At 36.3% G+C, this 23935-nt stretch overlaps 1 protein-coding gene across 2 annotated transcripts in view; it reads right to left on the bottom strand.

Moving 5' to 3' along the window:
- The window catches only part of LOC129807916 (FERM domain-containing protein 3), a 38656-nt gene that overhangs the window by 2825 nt on the left and 11896 nt on the right, over positions 1-23935 (bottom strand). For both annotated transcript variants that reach the window (XM_055857521.1, XM_055857520.1), the window contains exons 5-6: positions 3928-4611; positions 3723-3857 (exon numbers count right to left, since the gene is read on the bottom strand). In XM_055857521.1, the coding sequence (XP_055713496.1) occupies positions 3723-3857; positions 3928-4611 (819 nt within the window). The remainder of the gene's footprint in view (positions 1-3722; positions 3858-3927; positions 4612-23935) is intronic.

Genomic DNA, 23935 nt, shown 5'->3' with positions numbered 1-23935 from the left:
GCATAAGGAGGTCAAGGAGATGAAGTTGGCAAAGCTTTCGACGCTTTGCCAACTGAGGTTGGCCTTAGATTAATGTCCAAGACGGGGTACCCGCAACGAATTCCCAAGTTTCCCTGTAAATCTTCATTTGGAGTAGTGGATAGACAGTGTGGACAAGATTTCAGGGACAAATCACAGATTTGACCACAGAGGAAGACGCGTTGAAGCCGTTACCTTTCCGTACTCTGAACCTTCTTATTACACACTGACTCTACCACACATGGAGCCAGGGTCTCATACCACGCACTTTAGAAGCAGGTCAGGCAAGCAAACTTGAAATCGCAATAAACAAGGTTGCCAACGACAAGAAGAGTAACGACGTGATCGCTACTTTACCATTGACTGACGGTAAACCTTCCACAAGTGAGCAGAATACTCCGTGAATTCGATGGTGATCGTGTGGGGAAAACCCCTCTTCCACCGACTTCTAAAATGACCCATTTGCCTCCGGGAAAGGAAGAAGGGCATCCTGAAACAAAGGGAGTTTTCCAAGCCACGAGAAGCAGCTGGGAAAATACTGAAGAGCGGTAGTTAAGGAACGCAGAACTGCTGAAAACCCCATCCGGCTAATAAAGTAGGCCCCTATCTAGGTCACGATTGTTTTGTGGAATGCTTCGATCAGGGATATTCAGGGAGGTCAATAAAAACCTATAAGAGGAATCACGGTGCTTTTTTGGGCCTAGAACTTCATGTGATCTACCTTCCCTTACCCCGTAACGTAAGTCAATTGAGGGTAGTCAGATTAAGATTTGTCTATAAGTCGGTTATCTTCCCTCAGAGTTACTTATTTAAAACCGTTGTGTACTTCCCATCCCATTCTCCTGTTCTATCTTAGACTGCAATGAGTGGAACCTAAGGGCAAATTTTTGAAACTCTCACTCGCACTCGTCAGCTCTTTAGTGGCCAAGAGAAGTCGGCTCGCATACCCCGCAGATTCTTGAGTACGTGCAACGAGTACTTTATGTCAGAGGTGTGCAAGAACCGTTGAAACCGAATAAACGTCAAAATAAGTTTGCTCAGGTAGTATTTTGACCATTGACGAACAAGCTTTATTTGACGTTTTTTCGGTTTCAAACGGTTCTTGCACACCTCTGCTTTATGTTATAAAGAAGTCGTTATGGAAAGATTTGAATCTGCGCGGTGTGCGAGTGGATTTCTCTCGGTCACTAAAGAGCTGACGGATGCGTGTGCGAGTGATAAAAATTGGCCCACAGTAAACATGGCCTTGGATTTTGAATCCAGACAGTGATCTTACTAGACTAAACTCTGCATGTCAAAACCTGTTTTCCAACCAACCTATCCTTTTAGGCAGTTCACTGTCAATGCATTGGCATTACTTTTTCATTCACTCACTAGACGAATTCGAGACTAATTCGAGACCTAGGCTCGAACCGAGACCTCACAATCATAGAGACAGTTAATCTATCCAATGATCCCTACTCACTTCGCCTGGGAGTTCCCCGGAATAACGACTTAGAACCCAGGACCACTAATTAATAACGACAGTCTCCTCTCCCCCCTCACCCTGCGCAAATCATCCTTGGGACTCCGGCAAGCCCCCTTTTCTGTTCGTTGTACAAGTTCCAAGATTTTTGGGCCTGAATCTAAAGTTTCACACATAGATTTATACTTCGGGAGAGCAAAGACTACGTCCACACAGGAAACCAGTACTTGTGATATTGATATAAGAAGAAAAGTATAGAAGCTTCTACAGTCCATGGCGCAATCTCCGCCCACTGTGTGCAGGAAGAAACTTCTGGGGGTGGATTATGTAAGTAAGTGAAGCCGGTAAATGATGCACTTGACAGATCAAAGTGAACATTTCACTAGTGAACCGCTAAAATCCGATTAAAAAGGCGGAGAACGATTCACTTCACTCACAGTTTTTTGAGGTTAGGTTTCTCACCATCATTCGATGCGGTGAAACTGGAAGTGAATGCAATTTTTAGGACGAAAAATACATTGCAGAACCCGAAGTAAGGCTTTTTCACATAACTAGTATATAATATGACTCGAAATCATTGAGTTTATAAAGCATTTAACGCAAAAAAAATTGCCAAAATATAATTTATCGAAACACTGTTTTTGTGGCACGTATAGAGAGAGTATTCACTTCCGGACAAATCAAAAAGATTGACAAAATTTCTCACTCACGTTAACTGGCGCTGCTTTCGGGTTTGTGCACACTTTGTATTATTTTAACGATTTTAACACCAATTTCACTCCATTTTTGCTAAAATATCGCGGAAAACTTAGAAAATTTGTAAAAAAAACTACATGACCACTGAACGAAAACAATGACTTTTGACGTCTTCAATTTCATTCTAGCAGTTTTTCACTGCAACTGATTCACTCACTCACTCATAATCACTTTTCTAGCAGTTGTGAACGCAAACCGTGAATCGTTCACTTGTGAACGTTTCACCAGTGAACGTTCACGATTTTTGCATAATCCACATCCTGGGCATGCAGCAGTCGTGTAAACCTTTACCAGGGAGAAGTACCCCCTGTGATTTAGGTCAAATTCGCCTGTCACTAGACAAACTATTTTGGGACAGCTTGGGATTTAACCCATTCCTTACCATGGTATTATACATCATACGCAAATTGAGTGATTTTAGATGATTTATTCCTGGGTAGCTTTTAACAGAATTGCTGTCGGGAATGGATTTTTAGTAACTTTAGTTCTTCAATTACTTGGGAAAAATAGTCCGACAGAGATAGAAATGCATTTTTTGTTCTTTTTTCGCTTAGTGGAAGGTCATGCAAAACTTTTGTTCAAAATGGCGGACGAAAAATGCGACATCCCGTCGAATTTGTTAAAATTGGCCTCTTTCCTCTTTCCTGATTTGAATTCTAGTTGCCAATTTGTTTTCTGTTTTTTTCTTTTTTTCTTTTCAAAAAATTCATCTATTAATCTGTAGGAAACTAATCCCAAAATATGAACATTCTATCTCAAGTATTTCTGGTACATTGACTGAATGGGTTAATTCAAGGGATGGGCTTTGTGGATCACCTCTCTTTATTTGGAGATGACCTACTGACTATTGGGACAACCATTCACTATGAAACAGCACATGACTTTCTAGTAATAGCCTTCAGGATCCTGTAAGATATTGTGAGAACTGACTCTTGCAATATCACAATGACCTTGAGATCTCCCTTCTTTGATTTTAAAGGTTTCTAGAGGTTTTTCAAGGTCAAATGAAAAAAACGCTCTTATAAGTAGAATTCTCATCTTATTCGAATAAGTTTGGATTCAATTTTAAGGTCTTTGAATCTTTGATCAGTCTGATTCATTGTAAATCGGTAATCAACCTGGTAATTTATGGAACAAAAACCGTTTTAAAATTATCAATATTTTCATTGGAAATCACTTGACTGTTCGAGGCTATATTTGACTTTTTCTATCGCTAAAAGCGCCATCAGGCGGCGAAATTTACCAAATAGTAAATTTTTAGTAAGTCTTACGTTATTTTGACGTAACATTTACTCCGTTTTTTTTTAATGAACTTTTAACTTTTTAACTGAAATAAAGGTTTTGTGAATCCGAAAATATGTCTTTTAAACACACCTACTTTAAATTTTAAATATAGAGGTTGCTAGAGTTCGCGTTTGAAATCAAATCTTTAAAAAATTGTTTAAAATCATCACTGAAAAGTTAAAAAAAAAAATGTACTCACTGGAATGCTTGCGTGATTCCTCAGAGACCGTCTCAAGGAGTGGAAGCGTCGTATCCGTGCAGTAAGCTGAGGACAAATGATCGGAACACCCTCCTAGGGGTTCAGACATCGTCGATCTTGGCAAACTGCTGTATCCTGAAAGAAAACAACCAAAGGAAAATGCTCGAACATTATCCTCTTGCTCTGAGACAAAAATCCAACTCACTGATTTCCGCAAGATCCCCTTGAGGACTGGAAGGAGTTGCCGGAACACTATTGGCCTTCCTCTTGCTGGGACTTGAATTATTTGCCAATTGTTGCTGCTGCCGCAGAGCTTCACTCAAGATTTCCCTCTCAGTGCGTCCGGAATAGCGAAATTTGGTGCCCCAGGAAAAGAATCCACCCCCACTCACCACCGATGCATGTTGACTGTTGGGCAACGTGAAGAAGAGCATCTGCTCAATGGCACATCTCCAGACATACCGACAGGCAGCCCCCGTGGGACACTTAAAGCCAATCGTGTGCTTCTTCTGTTCCCGATTCGAGTCAATATAGCTCAAATGGGCAATAAACATTTTGCCCTCGTAGTTGAGCTTATGAATTTCCGGCCAGCGAAAATGCTGTGCCCTCCTGCCAACGGCAAATGTACTGATCCCACTGAAATTTATACCCAAATACAACTGAGTCCCTCGGTGATCCTTCACCGGATGCGGATCCACTCCGTACGTCTCCAATCCCCTTGCCAACTGCATAAATTCATCCTGAACCAGACGAATCTCCTGCCCAGGCTCACGCTTCTGATGCAACTCCATCACCTTCCGCTCCAGTGTATCAGTCTGCCTCAGTGAAAACCGAATTGACGACACATATTCCCCAACATGACATTCAGCATCATAATCTCCAAGCTCCTCTACACAAGCGAAACAACAACAACAAAAAAACAGCCCATCATCCACCGGAAGACATTCAAATTCATCAACGAAAATTAAAAGCCCTCATCCGGATATATTAAAAGTTTGATGTGGAAAATCGATAAGTTTTCCATATTATTTATATTTTCACATTCGGCCCACTTCACAAAAGTAGAAGCATAAAACACATTGAATGCTCGTGATAAGATTCAAAACAAATCACACGCCAACATTACATTTTTGGCTTTTGTTGGGAAAGAACACAGAAAATAGTGGAAAATATTTAATTGTGATTTTTGTGATTTTTTTGTTGAGAAAACCTAAGGAAAACCCCATTTTAAGGTAAAGAAATCAGAATATCCTTTCATTTAAAATTGTTATTTAGGATAAATTTAGTACTTAAAAAACTTTGCCAAGAGGTTTAATGACAAGTGTCCTAAGTCTAGATAAAATTCTGATAATAATGTGATAGCTATTGAACTTTCTGAACATTAAGTTCCATCTAGATATAATTAATTGTTTACGCTATCTTAAGGAAATTATTAATTGTTGATATTTACATCTTCTAAATGTTACAAATATTTCAATACTTTCCGGAACGAACCTAGATCTTTCCACCCATCTAAAAATAGGCCACGCCCTGTAAACAGCTTACGTCATCCAAATGATCAGTCGTTGCATGGTTAAGTACAGTAGACTCTCGTTTATCCGTGGGAACGGGACCAAAATGTCACACGGATTTTGAGATTGATACACATTAAATTGTTTGAAATCCAACGATTTTTTTGTTTACATTGGAAATTTGTGGAGTGAATTCTGACCTGATCGAATCGAAATTCCCTCTAAACATACGTACTGTCCAAAAAAAGTTACAATGAGAAAGAATTACAGTAGATAGAGCACATTGCTTCAACAAAAAACCCCAAAACGGGGACAATATGTCAACAAAAAAAAAATTGAAAATTCAACTGTCTCACGGATTTTTTATGTCACCCGGAAAAAGAGTCCACGGATAAGTGAGAGTCTACCGTAAAAGTGTCTCGGTTAAAGGTAAATTACATTGATATTCGAAAATTTCAAATAGATTTTCGAATAATAAAACCGACCTTCCATGAGAAGTCAACACAAAAAACACATACACAAAAGTGTTTGAGATCCTCATAAATGATTTGATGCCGACTTCTAACGAAACAGTTAAATACTTTCGAATTTCGGACAAGAAATCACAGATACTAGAGAGAACCGGAATTAAGAAGATTGCTGGAACAAAAAATAGGCCGAAATCACAATTAATAAAATAGAATTGTCACCATTGTCACTAATCGGAATTTCTTTCGAAATACCAAACCTTTTCGGCTACACTTATGGAATCCTTTGTAATCTGGAACTTTATTAAATCACGGTTTATCTTACGACCGGTCTAATGGTTTATTTTGTCTTGATTTTGTTCTATTACCTAATTTCTATTGTTTACAACGAGTAAGAATTTATTTGATATTCTTGATCCTAATTTGATTGCTCTCTGAAAAAACGACAATTAAGAACTTCGTTGTGTACTTGAGTTCTCTCTTATGCTATTTCTCCTATTTCTTGAGTCTTACTGTGGTGTCGCATATAAGATTAATATTAATATTAAGAAAACCCGGAAAGAGGTATATAGTATGCAAAATTTCAAATGGAATATCAAGTAGATCACGTGTCACGTGTGTACGTATTACAATAGAGCCTTGCTATAGTCCATATTTGGTTCCAGATTTGACACTTGGGTCGCACTATAATCCATGTCATTTTTCTAAATTATCAACGACTTTTAGTATTGAAGGACACATCTCGATTCGTCGTTGTGGTATTTCCTTAACTTATTTCAAATTTATCTCCTGCGGATATGCAATTCTTCTGCGTCAGGAGTCAATTCGCGGGTTTGTTTTCGGCCCTGAGAATGTCTCGGAACTCCCTGTAAAACGAAATTCCGGACTAACCAATTTAGGTTTCGAACACCTCTCTATAACTCATTAAAAAGTAACAAAGTTAATAATAAATAATCTTCAAAGGACTCTAGAATTTTACATTTACAGTAGAGTCTCGCTATAGTCCATCTTTGGTTTCAGATTTGACACTTGGGTCGCACTATAGTCCATGTCATTTTTCTAAATTATCAACGACTTTTAGTATTGAAATTGCTCGACGGCCTCCACTTTCTTTGCAATTGTGGTACTTGTCCTCGCTCTCTTCATTATGGATCACAATTATCACAACTACTCAATAGTTTGCCAAAAATATTAAAATAATTATGACAACATTGCATGTCACGTACTAAAAAACATAACCTAACGTAAAATCAGTGTTTTGAAATCAACGGTCGATAAACTGTGGACTATAGAGCGATGACCTATAGCGGGGTTCTACTGTAATTGCTTTCTGAATCTTATTACAGTGAATTCGAGCAAATTTCCATGCGTGCTAACTGTGATTCGGGCAGTTTTCGAACGAAACACAAGAGAGAGGCAAGATAAAACACTTGCTATCCTTTTTTGGCATTCTTACAGTTAAGAAAGTAATAATCTTAATATTAATCTTATATGTTACATGGTCATTATAAATTAGGGAATTCAATATTGTTTAATAGCATTTGGGACTTTGTAAATCATAGCATAAATTATGCTAAATCGATTATTAAATTCTTTATAAAAGGGTGGAAAAACGTCCTGTTTTGGGAAATGCTTGACCTCGTAACTTAGACGTAACACTATGGGTCCCAGGTTTTCTGAAATGCTCGAACTATACCTCAAAAGTACTTTCACATTATAGTTACCGTTTACCGGTTTTCAACCGATTTGAACCGATTCATTAATCACTCAACAGATCTCCCAGAATAGTTTTAAAAGTAAAGAATTGATTTACGGACAAAAATTATTCAGGTTCATAACCGGTTGATTACCGGTTCACAACCGATTTGAACTGGGTTGTAAATCACTGAAAACATTGCCCAAAATATACCTCAGGATCAGGAGTAATATCACTGAATCTCGGATAAAAAAAAAAGTTATCAGTTGAGGAGCTCAGAGCAAAAAAACGGTATTTTAATAGGGAAATGCATAAGACTTATAGAGTTTTTTTGCTCCGAGCGCCTCAGTTATGAAGCGGTTCATTACCAATTCAGAACCAAATGGAACCGGCTCAGTTTTATCTGAAATTCCAAAACCATTCCAACGAGCCCAAATATTAACACCTTCGGTTAAGAAATAAGTTTTCTAGAGTCTTTAACCCAGGGGTGTGTAACAACCGTTTGAAACCGAATAAACGTTAAAATAAGTTAGTTCAGGTAGCGTTTTGACCATTGGTGTACAAGTTTCATTCGACGGAAATAAATATTAATGTTCTGTAAAATCGGTTTACAAAAGTTCTCACAATATGCTTTACAATTGCAGACAACTTTAAGAAGTTTGACCAAATTTTAACTGAGTTATTATGGCTCTCTGGCACACCTTTTAGATCAGGAAAATTTCATGTAATCGAAAATCACATCTCTTTTTTACACAAAAGATTTTCATATGTCTATCCCATTCTGCTGGACTCTTCTTCTTCTTTTGAACATTACCCCAAATTCAATTTAGTTCGATCGAATTTTGAGTACGAAAGAATGAGATTGACATAATGCAAAACTGTTGAGAAAAAAAAGAATGTCAATTTTGATTTCATGAACTTTTCTTGATCCAAAAGGTGTTCCAGAGGCATTATGAAGCTTATTGTGTTTTAATTCAAAAATTAAAAGAAATTTACAAATTTAAGATGAACCATTGTGTACTTTTTTCGCTTTTCGGATATGTTTTAGATTTTAAGGTTTTCGAGGCATATATTATTCGCATAAGTACGATAATGACTTTAAATTATACCATCTAACAGTTCTTCAAGTTTCAACATTTAAAAACCTCAAGAGATCATATTTTTGAACGGATTTAGGCAAAAATGGTTTTCTGGAGGGTCTTAATATTCCGGACAATAGGTCTATAAACCAAGAATCATAAAAAATTAGAAAATGGACTTCTTAATCAAATAAAATGGCATATAGCAACTGTTTTTTTTAATAACAATTACTGTGATTCACTTTTTCCCTAGTCCTTAAACCAGTTCCGCAAACTACAAGGTACAAGTTTTAACAATGACAAAATTTATATAATGAAATGGTATTCAAATAATTTGGAAAAAGGCGGAAGTTTTATATTAATTTGTCGTCAAAATTAAACAATTTATAAAACGATTTGTTATCTCTAATCCAAAAACGTCAGCAAAATGGACAATTATTTTAACCATTTTGACTACTCCTCATTCAAATAATACTCAAACTATTTGTTGGACTCACAGTGTCAATTCTTCCGCGGTCATAGAAGTTTATAATCCGCTGCTTTAAGCTTACCACTGAAAAGCTCAAGCTAATATAATATTAAAAGGTAATAGTCATAAAGTGTCCTTCACAGGAAAGTGATAATGTCAAAGGAAAGAATTATATTTGTGTTTTGGATGTTGTTGAAATTCACCCTTGTACTTTCTCTCAGTTTCGTGAGTATATTTACGATTTTTGAATGCCCCAAGTGACCAAAAAAAAATCCCATAAATATTTCTTTAAAGCACCCCAAAGTGTTCAAACTAGAGAGCTTTGTTACGTGTCCCGATGGTGGTGATAAATTGCCCTCGAGGTACCTAGAAGTGAATATCTCAACACCTCAAAAGAATCTCTACGTCCTCAACGGGGATATCATAGTGTCAGAAGATATTAAATTTCCCATAGCCCTATCTCTGGACGTTAAGAGATGCTCCATGGACAAAACTCACTGTGAGGACTATGATCACATGACCATGACACAAATGTGCAGCAAATTGAGGGATGCTAAAGCATTGTGGGCCCCAATGGTCGAAATGATCAAACCAGCACCCCATTGTCCCATTAAAAAAGGTACTTATAGAATGGTAAATGCCACAGCAAATCTGGCTTCTGTGTCCCGATTGCCCCTGGATGGATATCGCTGGTTGACCAGATTCACCATTCATCCCGAAGGTCATCCAAAACAGGTTAATCTGTGTGTGGATGTTGAAGTTTCTGTCATGAATCAGAAACGTCGTCAAGGAAACTAAAACCGAATTTGTTTTCGAACAAACACTTTTGGGACTATAGGGCATGGTGTTATGTTTATTTCAGAACAATAAAATTTTTCATATGCTATTAATTGTTTTTTGAAATCACTGGTTTTTTTTTATTTGGAACATTTGAGAAACCATATAGACTTAATACTTCAATCGAAAACCGCTTTTTGATATCTATTACCGTTCACTCTTCAAAAACGGTTTAAAGACGGAGAAGTGAATGTAAGGACGTACATTTTCTGTATTTTTCAGACAGAGATTATTAAGAAATCCATTGCGATCATTTCAGTTAGATATCTTAGCAAAAACGGTTAATAACCTGTAATCCGGTTAGATTATGATCGGCATTACCTTTTTGGATTGGCTGTAGTAGGGGAATTCTGTAACAGCATGCCAATGTCATATTGTAGTGAAACACATATTTATATTATAAAATAAGAATAATTGGGGCGATCGTAGAAATAAAAGTAGGATCGCCCCTCCAAAAGTTGGTTGTTCTGGCTTGGCGCTCGCCAAGAGCGCATGTAAATTAAATTGTAATAAAGTGGATTTGTTACATTGGTGTCAGAAGTGGGATGCAGAAATTCTGCATCCCCACATCCTAAAATAAAAAAGTGAAGTGGTAAAACGAACACTTATGGCCCTCAGAAAGTGACAAAGTAGTGAAAGTGATTGAAGCAACAGAAACCAAGGAAAGATCCGCGACAGCACAGCATCCCGTCAGAGCCAAACCTACTGATCCGTCTAAAGCTCCATCTTGAGCACTATTTCAATATATAAACAAGATTTTGGGCCATCCCGTGCCATCAATAATATACAAACTAAAGCGCTCCTTACTGCTACAAGTGTGTCCATCTTCTCCTGTACTTGCAACCAGACTACAAACACTGTTCCTGAAATTCCATTCGATAAACTACTGGAAATACTTGCCACAGGATTAAATTATTACCTCCTTCATCTTTACTTATACTACAGCAACAATCCGATCAACAATTCATCACGACTTTCTGAAGAATCATCAAATAGAATCTACACGACACTCCAAACCATCTCGTGATTTTATCGTCATCGACACAGCCTCAAGACAACAATTCTGCGTTATCCAGCCGCTTTATCCATTGTTGCTCAGCTTGCAGAGACGTAAAAGCAAAACATTTAGAACACCTCAACGAAACAACTTTTCAACAACGAAGATGCCGATTCTGCCCTTCAAAGATGTCTATTGTGAGATCCCGAAATGTTACAGTGAGTTAAATAGTGTCTATCAATTTATTGATATTTGTGACAATCTCTACCAAGATTATTTCTGTACCGAAGATTTGTCAAAAGATAAAGAATTCATAAAATTGTTAAATTTAAAATTAGACTCTGAAGTCTATTATAATATCCATGGACAAACATTTAATTCCTATCATGAGTTTCGATCCGCGATTTTAGATATTGTCACCTCAGAAATTTCCCTGGTAGATGCTATCTCCTCATTACAAAATTTGAGAATTTATCCCAATGAATCTATTTTGCAGTTTGGAAACCGTGTACAACAATCCCTTCAAACTTTAAATGAGGCATATCGTTCACAAATTGCTACTGAAATTCCCCTATCTCTCAAAGATGCTAATACTAGAATAGCAATTGACGTTTTTGCTAATTCTATTCAAAACCCTGATACGCGAATACTTTTACTCGCTCGTAACTTTCCAACCTTTCACTCAGCAATCTTATTTGCTAAAAATCGTTCCAATACTTCTCATTTTGATGAAGAAAGAGAATTTAATGATTATTCAATTTCTACAAGTTTGAATGCTACGCCTGATAAACCAGAAGATTTAGTAGATTGCTATCCAAAAACTCAATATTTAGAACTGTCCCAAATAAGTCATCAAAATTATGAAATCCTCGATACACAAGAATATGAAATTGCTCAAGAATTTTGCTCTCTTGAATATTTTCATGATGATATGGCAAATTTCGCAACGACAAAATATGCAACACAAATGTGCGAAAACAAAATCGAGCTTAATGAGGTCAATCCAAAATTTTGTTTATTCGTAAGTTGCAAGACAGTTGACAATTCAAAAATTAACGAAAATATTCCACGTCGAACTAAGTCTGAAAATTCCGGCATCAGCGAAACAATTTTTCCTCATAACACTCCATTTTCTGCCGTAAGCAATAATTTGGAAAGTCAGCCAAAACATACAAACAAAATCGATCTTGACCTTCGGCAATTAATTCCGGATAAGACCTTACAAGTTGAACTTTATGACAACGATATTTTGGCATTTCTTTGCAAAAATCTTCATACAATCAATCCTTTCTTTTACTTTAATCCACCTTGATGAAATAATCTGATTTTCCAGCAAATTCATTCCTTTACTTTGACCACCAGATATTGTAAACCCGGAATCTGAGTTGTACCATTGATCTATTTAGGAACCTGCCCCCCGCTTCTTGACTATCATACGCCTATGCTTAATTTAAGGAGGGAGGGATATACTAAAAATCCCCTAAATCAAAACTATAAAATTAAATTTTTGTCCATATTAATAATAAAATTTCAATAAATTAATAATTAAAATTAAAATACAAAATATTTATATAATATAAAAAAATTGAATAAAAAAAGTAAATTAGTAAAATTATTCAAATTATTGTTATCTATTTGATATAGAAAACTTATAATCAAAAATTTAAAAAAATGTTATGTAAAATTATATCATACTTTAAACACAAAACTGTTAAAAGTTAAATCATCTATCAGAATTCTATTGTAAATCCATTTTTAGTGTAAAAGTACCTTTCACACTTCTTCTAAGGAGGAAGGAGTGTAGTGAAACACATATTTATATTATAAAATAAGAATAATTGGGGCGATCGTAGAAATAAAAGTAGGATCGCCCCTCCAAAAGTTGGTTGTTCTGGCTTGGCGCTCGCCAAGAGCGCATGTAAATTAAATTGTAATAAAGTGGATTTGTTACAATATGACAAATTTTCATGCTAAATTCTAAAGTAGGAGAACATTAAAGCCCAGTGAGAATTTAAGTAAGCGACTCTGTGAAGCTCAAACCAGCTGAATGCTGAAACGAAGAATAACTTCAGTTGAACCACAGATTAGCGTTAGTCTAGAGTTAAAATTAAGCTAGGTTTATAAATATTTTTTCATATGCAGAAACGTGAAATAGTGCTTTGGCGTAAGCTGTTTTTCTTATACGGCAACCCCATATCTTGGCTTTTCTGGCATGCCAGAAAATATCAATTCGTCAATGTTTTCGTTCGATTTAGCAAGATTTCATAGTTTATTCTTGTTTTTTTAATTATCTTTAACCACTGGACTTGCTAAAAATTCTCTAAAATAAAATAGGAACCAATATTGTGGATGGGAAAGAATGTATACATGTTTTCGGGGTGCAAAAAAAGCGCGAGTCCCGCGACTCCTGCTTCAGTGGTGACTCATTGAAGTCGACTATGGTGGATGTTTCTTTTTATTTCAGGCAAAATTGACTTTTTAAGAAACTGTAAATAGAGTGAAAGCCTTATTTCTTTTTATTAAATCCACTAAAGTGCAGATTATATCAATTTGGTATCATTTAGGGTAAGTGTGCCAGATTTCGGCATAGTTGCATGCAAGCGCCAAAGTATTAAGTTTTAAATGTAATATTTTTAATACAAATTGATTTTTTATTCCTTCTTCTTAAGGAGCATTGCTTGGAACCTTCTAGAGAGTTTATCATCTTTATTTACTCTAAAATCATTCTTAATACATTTTAAAATGAATAAAAATGTAAACATAGCTTTGGTGTCCTATTTCGGCCACCTTCATTCTCATAGTTCCTTGCTCTTCGGGAATTCTTCCAATGTCTTTTTCACGTCTTCTCGTTAGTCAAAGCTAATTTTTTTGTTATTCTTTTGCATTGTATAATCTCTAGAGTATGTAAAAACTAAAAATTTATGGAAATTCAAAAAAGTGGCCGGAATTGCAAGCTGGTCGGAATTTGGCACACTTACCCTAACAGTATTTTCGGGAAGAATCTACGGATAGATGTGGACAGGTTTATTCCATCTTTAAGCCAAAAATTACACCTCCGAAATCGGGGGTATAATTTTTGGCTTTAACGTTAATCCACTGTTTAAATTTATTCTATTTCTCGTTCAAACATTAGAAAATGGTGGATCATCCTCGAATTATCTTTATACTTCGAACATTCTTGAACATTCAGCTGTAAGTAATTGATATGAGTCGGATTTTTAATTAGTTCTTTCGAATTTACCACACAAAAAAAGTTACATTTGTCCATATGACATTATCATTTTTGCCTATTTCGCCATTATATTATATCTTAGTCCCCAAGGCCGTCCTTTAGCGCTATATCTCGGATCCTGTTTGCCCAGGGTACACACAGTGCCGGTACTACATATTATGACAGACCAGTCTCGGACTACAAACCAGTGACAGTGACAAATAGGTACAACCTAGTCCCCGGCGAATGACCTTCAAAGTTGAAGCAAATTTCTTACTTTCACATACAGATGTGTATGGGAAGTTTTCTGCATTCGTGACCGTCACACGATATATCGTTGGTTACGTCTACCTTTGTCGTATCTGCATTTGTTTTGTATCTGCATTCGATGCAAGCTACTATACAGACGACCCCTCTTGCGTAAAATGCTGACACAACAGAAATGCAGATACGACAGAGGTAGACGCAACCGACGATATGTCAAAATTGAGTTGAGCCTTGTGTACAAAACTCTGAGCCTTGTAAAGAGAGATAAATATACTCTATATCTGTCTAAATGCGGTCGTGTTCTGCGAAGTGTAAGCTGAGTTGCTGATCAATTTGTGAGTTGGCTTCAAACAGCTCCATATAAAAAAAAAACACTTCGCCGGGGGCTAGGGTACAACGTTCCCTAGAGGAACTTAAGCCTTCCCGCAAGGGGAGTTCGGAACATCCATTAATAGTTTTTCTTATACAGGGATGGGGCTGTCAGTCCCATGCCCCGTGGAATCAAGTGCAGTAAAGCTCACTGAATGCAATTCGAACACCTTTAACGCCAGGAAAATTCCTGGTGACCTAAAGGGGATTCGAACCCGGGGATCATAGAGCGAGTGCTTAGTGTGAACCGTGAGCGGTGATCGGTAAAGCTGGTCAATCTGGAGCTAAAAATCGATAGATCGGCTCGATTTGGCGATAAATCGATAGATCGGTTCGATTTGGCGAGAAATCGACAGATCGGTATGTTACTTAGCAAAAATCAGCAGATCGACACGATCTAAGCGAAGAATCGGTAGATTTAAATGTCAGTTCGCTCTTATGAATTATAGCGTTCATTTAAGTACGTGTAAATTCGTTTAAAACTGTCTGGTTTATTTAAATTTATGTAGCGGGTATACCGGCACGAGATCAAAGATCGGCACGAGATCGACAAATCCGTGAGAAATCAGCAAATCAGCACAAATTTTACAAAAGATCGGCATATTGACACTCGAGTGAACCGTGAGCGATATATAGCAATCTACCCCTTTGCTCTACCACTTGACCAATTGAAGCGACTTAAGCCCGGGACTTCACAGTCACGACTCTTCTATCAATTATTCCACTGAGGTCCCTTATTGTCCGGTAAAGATAACCACCAAACTATAAAAGATCAAACTTGTTGTTCAATCAAGTATAAACATTTATAATTTAGATCATCTTCTATCACAATTTTGCCTTTGTATAAGCTTTCAATTTCCTAATTAGAATCTCTCGATATATTTGCAGACTCCCATCAACGGGATTCTGGCAAATAGAGAGTGACCAAGGAATTACCCATAAGGCATCCCCTATTGGAGATCAAAATGTCAAGCAAATCTTTATTAATTCTCTTTTGGATACTGATTCAATTGACCATAATACTGACCATTAGCTTCGTGAGTATTACCACCAATCTTTCAGTAATCTCACAACCTCTAAAGACCTTCCTCAAAAATCTCTTTAAAGCGCCCTAAAGTCTTTAAACTTGAGAGCACGGAAACATGTCCAGATGGTGGTAACGACCTGCCAGCTAGATTCTTAGATATCAACGTTACAACACCTAGAAAGAATCAATACATCCTCAATTCGATAGCTGAAGTGACAGAGGATATTAATTACAATTACGCAATGTCAATGGATGTTAAAAGATGCACCCTGGACAGAACTCACTGTGAGGACTATGATCATCTGACTATTACCAATATGTGCGACAAATTGAAAGATGTTCAAACATTTTGGATTTCTTTGGTAAACACGGTTCATCCTCCAGTTAGTTGCCCCCTTAAGAAAGGCACTTACCACATGGTAAATGCGACGGTAAATCTATCTGCAGTAAACCGATTACCTTTGGATGGATATCGCTGGATCACCAAGTTCACTTTTCACCCCGAAGGAAAACGCAATAAACCGTTTTTATGTGCGCAGGCTGAAGTAACGATTACGAACCAGAAACGTCGTCAACCAAATCGGAACAATTGAAGCTGAGGATTATGATTATTTTTTTGTTTTCTGGGTGTTTTGTAATATCTTCTACATTATTTTCAAGCAATAAATGGGAGTTTTAATTATAAAACTCCTTCTACAGATTAAGTCTAGCATTTTCTAAAGCTTTTCTACTTTGACTTACTGAAGGTCTAGCTAGACTTCAGTCTTGCTCTTGTTTTTTTTCTGATTAGGTATCATCTACATCAGAAACCTAGTCCACTTCAATTGCTTATTAAGCTCATAAAATTGCTTCACTGTAATTGTTTAATTCATTTGACTGTTATTCTTTAAAGGTCCTTCCAACCTTATATGATCAAAAATAAGTAGGGTAATTCTGAGTCGGTATCATTTCTAATTCGAAATTTCAAAATTTCGTCATTATTTGAGATAAAAAGGATAAAAAATACAACAAATATTCTTAAGTGTAAGGCTTATACGTCTCTGTGGTTTACTTTTTCTCTTGCTCTTGGTCCATCTGAAACATTCCGAATTACTCCATTTTACCCTGTCATGAACTTTAAATTTATTAATTTACAATATCTCTCTCTCCCTCTATTTTTGCAGACTTCCCTCCACGGGATTATTGCCAAATAGAGAAAGCGTTATCAGGAATATTACCCAGTAAACATCCCCCAGTGGATATTAAAATGTTTAGAAGAATTTTATCAATCCTCTTTTGGATACTGATTCAATTGACCATAATACTTTCTTTAAATTTCGTGAGTATTATCCATTACCATCTATCGTTTATTTAATAAAACCACTAAAACTTTTTTTAAATCTCCACAAAAATCTCTTCAAAGGGCCCTAAAGTCTTTAAACTAGAGAGAACTGAAACATGTCCAGATGGTGGCTATGAATTGCCTTCTCGATTCTTAGATATCAACGTTACTACACCCAGAAAGAATCAATACATCCTCAATTCAATAGCTGAAGTGACAGAGGACATTAATTACAATTACGCAATGTCAATGGATGTTAAAAGATGCACCCTGGACAGAACTCACTGTGAGGACTATGATCATCTGACTATTACAAATATGTGCGACAAATTGAGGGATGCAAAGTCATTTTGGGTTACTTTTGTTGAAATGATTAAACCTCCATTAAGTTGTCCAATCAAAAAGGGCACTTACCGACTGGTTAATGCTACTATAAATCTGTCTGCGGTTAACCGATTGCCATTGGATGGATATCGATGGATCACCAGGTTCACTTGTCATCCCGAAGGAAAACGCAATCAACCAAATATGTGTGCAGAGGTTGAAGTTACGATTACAAATCAGAAACGTCGTCAACCAAATCGAAAGAATCGTAACTGAGTGTTTTGATTTTTATTCCATTTAGTTAATTTTTTAGAGTGTTTTGATTATTTTTTCTACTTAATGCCTAACGCACAATAATTTTTGTTTAATAAACATGTTTTTGACATTTCAATGAGAGTGAATGATATCTAGATCTAGTCATCTCGCTCATTCTCATGGGAAATTTTGAAAACATGTTTACAAACAAAAGTTATTGTGCGCTAGTCATAATTTTGAGGTAATGAATAAGAGTTTCTTTATTTGATCTTAGATATTTATAGGCAACCACTACTTCTATGGTTTTTATTATTATATAGCTTTCAAGTACTTTACTGTAACTATACTGTAAGACCGGTTAGACCGGTTGAAGATTACAATTGAATGGCTCATATTTTTAAACTGGCCAGGATGTTTGATATAAAAATAAACTCAGAACATCTTCATTGCAAAGCTAATGTTTCGTCCATTTACGTCTTAAGTTCTTTATCTTTGGGTCCTCCTATGGTCGTTTCCTAATAGTGATTTCAAGATAAAACAATTCAGAGTCTTATTGCTCTCACTGGCCCCGTTCAGTAATAACCTTTTTTTTTGATTCTCCAATAGTGTTTTGGATAAAAGGTAAATGGAACTGTATTTGCACAAAAAGTCGTTGAAGTTCGAAGAATTCAAATTCAATTTCGAATTTTCATACTAAATTTTCGGACAAGATGGGAAATATTTATCAAATATTATCCTCCTATGGTCGTTTCCTAATAGTGATTTCAAGATAAAACAATTCAGAGTCTTATTGCTCTCACTAGCCCCGTTCAGTAATAACCTTTTTTTTTTGATTCTCCAATAGTGTTTTGGATAAAAGGTAAATGGAACTGTATTTGCACAAAAAGTCGTTGAAGTTCGAAGAATTCAAATTCAATTTCGAATTTTCATAATAAATTTTCGGACAAGATGGGAAATATTTATCAAATATCACTAAAGAGCTGGCAATAGAGTTACTCAGTGATTATGGAGTGATTAAGACAAGAACAGTAAGCGTCGTTGTTCTGTTTGTTTTACTCACAACAATGTGAAGACCGTCACATTTTGACACTTGAGCACTTCGAAATTCGAACAGAATGTAACTTCCACCTTGCGAAAGAATTAAGAAGAAAGAAAGACTCTTTTTTGGATCTTCAAATAGATTTTCGAATTTTTCAAGATCTACTTGAGGATGGTAAGAGCTGCTTCAAAACCAAACCAAACCTATTCGAAAATCTACCGAAAGCCTAAAATGCATATTCACGTACTCGCCACTTTAGCGCTGATAGTTCTGCCATTTCGAATTTCGGTATTCTTGACTTCAATCGTCAATAACAGTGTGTAAACGTTTGCTGCGAAAAGTGCACTTTTGTATAGTTTTCTAGAATTCCAGGATGGTAGAACGTTTTAAGTGCACTATCATTAAAATAAATGTCCTTTTCATGAACTTCCTTACTTTTCTGTGTAACTCATAAGTTTAAACATTCGAACTTCCAACGGATTTTTAGGTAAGTTCTCTCTAATATACCTTCGAATCGGTACAGAAAAAAAACCTCAACCGGAGAGAGCTCTCAAATCGGGAAGGTTATTACTGAACGAGAGGATTAAGTAATGTCCTTCCCGTTTTGAGGGTTCTCTCCGGTTGAGGTTTTTCTGTACCGATTCGAAGGTAAATCAGAGAGAACTTACCGAAAAAAACCTATGGAAGTTTGAACGTTTACACATTGTTGTTGACTGTTGACGATTGAAGTGTCAAGAATACTGAAATTCGAAATCGCAGAACAATCAGCGCTAAAGCGGCGGGTATATGAACTTGCACTTTAGGCTTCTGGTAGATTTTCGAATAGGTTTAACTTGGCTTTGTCTCTCTGAAAGGTTATTACTGAACGGAGCTATTCTGGCTTTAATTATTTATAGAACCCATAAGTGTTCTTGCTCTTTGTAATTTTTTTTAATGTTCCGTAGGTCCGGGTGGCTTTTACACCTGATTGTTGCAAGCTTTGTTTTAATTATAGATCTTTATAATGGCCCAGAGACTATAAAGACAGTCTAAAGATCATCCTGAAGTCCTAGAATTAAAGTAAAGCTTACAAAAAGCAAGGGTGCAAAATCCCTCTCATCTACAGTTCCTTAACCTTTCCTGGCTAGTACACACTTTGAACTTTCGAGTCCCTAACTTACAATCTCTCTCTATTTTTGCAGACTTCCCTCCACGGGATTTTGGCAAATACAGAGAGCGTGAACCAGGAAAATAACCTCTTAAACATCCCCCACTGGATACTAAAATGCCTGGCAAAGCTCTATTAATTCTCTTTTGGATACTGTTTCAATTGTCCATAACACTAGCCATTAGCTTTGTGAGTATTACCACCAATCTTTTAGTAAACCCACATCTTCTAAAGACCATCCTCATAAATCTCTTTAAAGGGTCCTAAAATCTTTAAACTCGAGAGCATTGGGACATGTCCGGATGGTGGCAACAAATTGCCAGCCAAATTTTTAGACATCAACGTTACAACACCCAGAAGTAATCACTACATCCTCAATTCAATAATCATAATGACAGAAGACGTAAATTATGATTATGCACTGTCATTGGATGTTAAAAGATGTACCCTGGATAGAACTCACTGTGAGGACTATGATCATGTGACTATTACCAATATGTGCTCTAAAATGAGAGATGTAAAAGCATTTTGGGGTACTATGGTTGACACGATTCATCCTCCTATAAATTGCCCTGTTAAGAAAGGTATTTACCGTATGGTAAATTCTACGGTAAATCTATCTGCAGTCAACAGATTGCCCCTGGATGGATATCGCTGGATCACCAAGTTCACTTGTCATCCAGAAGGAAAACGCAATAAGCCAAATATATGTGCAGAGGTTGAAGTTTCGATTACGAACCAGAAACGCCGTAAACCAAATCAGAAAAATCACAACTGATCATCATTGTAATTACAATTTTTGTAGGGGTTGTTTTCACGATGTTTTTATATGTTTTAAAATTATTTCTACCTCATTTTCTACGAAATAAATTAAGGATTTTTTTTTGTATTGTGCTTTTGATGCAATAAAAAGATTTGATCAGTAAAAACTAAAAACCTTAATATTATCAGCTGATTGAGTAAACTTTTTTCGAAACCAACAGCGAATTAAAAAAGAAGATTGCATGAAAAATGACACTGCTGTGTGCCGTGTTCTTTTTAGTTATTTCTTTATGATTTCCTCTCCCGAAGTATACGCTTAAGTGTCGATTTCTTTGAAAGGATCGGATTGATGGAAATTTGAAATTGTCATTGCATGAAACCTTGCAAAAGCTTCCTTTTGGGCCATAATTCTTTTGAAAGGAACCCTAAGGAATCTTACTTATTATTATTTTCCTAAATTTGATCGTCTTTCTCAACTCTGTCGTCTTGACCAAAGTACCTTAACTACCTCTGCAACAGCTACATAATGGCTCCATTCAGTAATAGCCTTTCGAAGAGACAAAGTAACTCCAAATCAAAGCCAAACCCATTCGAAAACTGCCGGAATCCTAAAGTGCCAGTTCACGTACTCGCCGCTTTAGCGCTATTGTTCTGCCATGTCAAATTTCGATATTCTTGACACTTCAATCGTCAACAATGTCAACAACAGTGTGCAAACGTTTGCCGCAAAAAGTGAATTTTTGTGTAGTTTTGTGGAATTTCAGGATGGCAGAACGTTCCACAAAACTACACAAAAATTCACTTTTTATAGCAAACTTTTGCACACTGTTGTTGACATTGTTGACAATTGAAGTGTGAAAATACCGAAATTCGAAATGATATAATAGCGCTAAAGCGGTGAGCACATGAACTTGCACTTTAGGCTTCCGCTAGATTTCCGAATAGGCTTGGCTTCCCGTCAAATCATTGCTCTACCTGCCGATTTTACTCGGAGGTTTTTTTGAATTTTAACGGTATATTCTAGTACATTCAGAGAAAATCTGCAGATTCTCGGCAGAATTTCTCCCTAGAAAATCTGCATAACCTCCATTACTTCACAAAAATATTGTTGATTTATGAAGAAACTGTAGAAGTTATAAAGAAAATTGTATGCTCTGCTTAACAAGCATTACCGAGTACACATTTTAGATAAGTAAAAAAACTGCGAGCAAAAATACTAATTTCTTAAAAATCGCCAATCGAATGATACAAAAACACGAAATTTTGGTCGACACTCTGTTTAAAGTTTTCACTTCACTTTTCTCTACTTGTAACACGGCGTCGCAGAATTCTTTATTTTATATAAACACCGTGATATCACTAAGAATAACTCTATAGAATTTTGCAAACTTCACTGAAAAATTTTTCCATCTCTTCTGACACATCTTGTCTGGAAAGTCTGGAATGTAGAAAAAATCTACAGAATATCTACAGAAATTCGTTTAGAGATTCGTCAGAAAATCTGCCGAAATATTCTGACGAATTTTGTCCCAAGCCCAAATAAAATTCGTAAGAATATCTACAGAATTTATCTGCAGATATTCTGTAGAGGTGTAGATTTTCTCTACAGAAATCTTAAAGATATCTGCAGATATTATTTGACGGGTACTGAATGGAGCCAAGTATCTAAAATACCCCCGCCAGAGGGCAGTGCAGCCTATAGGAGAGAGATCTATCACACAAATAACCGATTCTCAAAACGCCTAAAACTCATTTCAACATTTTTTTTCTGCTAAAAAATATTCTTTTGAAAGCCTACATTTCTACATTTCCGCTTTAAAATTAAAAAAAAACCATACCTTTCAGTTTCAAATCCCATTTGTTTAAATTAAATTACGTCAAATACAAAAAGCGGTATAATAGGCGTATACGAAATAGATTCTCAGGCTCATAAATAATAAAGAGAAGCATAAATTGTGTTGCACTTTTCCGGGTAACTCAATGAGGAGTAAAGAGTTTTTGTTTCACTAAATTCATAAACTGCCTTAAGGTATTCAAGAAACAGTCACTTAAGAAAAAAGCAGTATCTAATTTCTTTATTTGCATTCTGTCTCTGTATTTGCAGATTTCCCACCACGGGATTCTGGCAAAGAGATAAAAGAGCACATGGAAAATGGAGTCAAGGAAAAGAGCAATATTTCTATTTTGGATATTAATCCAAATGTCCCACATTCTTAGTCTCAGCTTTGTGAGTATTATTTACGATATTTCCCCACATTCAAGTAACTCAAAAACTAAAAAAAAAAATCATAAATATTTCTTTTTAAAGCGTCCCAAAATCTTCAAACTGGAAAATATGGAAACATGTCCAGATATTGGCTATGAATTATCCTCTAAATTTGTAGATATCAACATTACTACACCCAAAAATAATTTATATGTCCTAAGTGGAAATATCGAAGTGCTAGAGGATGTTAAATTCCCGATTGCCCTATCCCTTGATGTTACAAGATGCACCCTGGACAGGACTCACTGTGAGGAATACGATCATCTAACCTTGACTAACTTTTGCTCCACTATAAGAGACACTAAAGCTCTCTGGGCACCAATGGTCACCCACATACAGCCTACACCGGGATGTCCCTCCAAAAAGGGCACGTACCGCATGAGAAATGCCACTGCCAATCTTGAATCAGTGTCCCGATTGCCCCTGGATGGTCATCGTTGGCTAACGAGAATCACTATACATGAGGATAAAAATCGAAAAAACCTTATTCTATGTCTGGATATTGATGTTTCCATCACGAATCAGAAACGTCGCAGAGGAAAGCTAAATTAACTTACAGTCAATTTTCTTAATAAATATTTGCAGAGTTGGGAATTGTTTTGGTTCTGATTTAAAATCAATAAAATAAGATTCTTTCTATGATCTACCTCGAGTTTTTTTTTCTTTATGCAAAACTGGGCTTGGTACGAATTATATCTGTAAGAGTTTAGACCTTCCTTGAGCTCAAGGACAAGGAATACAGGACACTTCCATTAAACCTCAGATTTTGAATCTAGAAAATGCGGAAACATTTCAACAAATACGAAAACGTTCCTAGATGCACGGGAACATTTTTTTTCGGAACGTGGGCAGGTTTCTAAACAGTCGAGAACATTTCTAAACAAAACCAAAGCATTTCTGAAAATCTGGCAACGATTCTAGAAACACGTGAAACTTCTATAAATACGAAAACGTTCCTTGATGCACGGGAACCTTTTTTTTTGGAACTTGGACAGGTTTCTAAACACTCGTATTATTATTCTAAACACTCGTATGCTTTGATTTTTGTTTAGAAAATTTCTAAACAAAAACCAAAGCATTTCTGTGAATCTGAAAACGATTCTAAAAACACATGAACATTTCTATAAATACGAAAACATTCCTAGATGCACGGGAACTTTTTTTTTTGG

The sequence above is a fragment of the Phlebotomus papatasi genome, chromosome 3 (assembly GCF_024763615.1).
Source record: "Phlebotomus papatasi isolate M1 chromosome 3, Ppap_2.1, whole genome shotgun sequence".
In the NCBI taxonomy this organism is placed as follows: Eukaryota; Metazoa; Arthropoda; class Insecta; order Diptera; family Psychodidae; genus Phlebotomus; species Phlebotomus papatasi.
The sequence above is the reverse complement of the archived record's forward strand: the minus strand, read 5'-3'. Positions and strand labels throughout refer to the sequence as shown.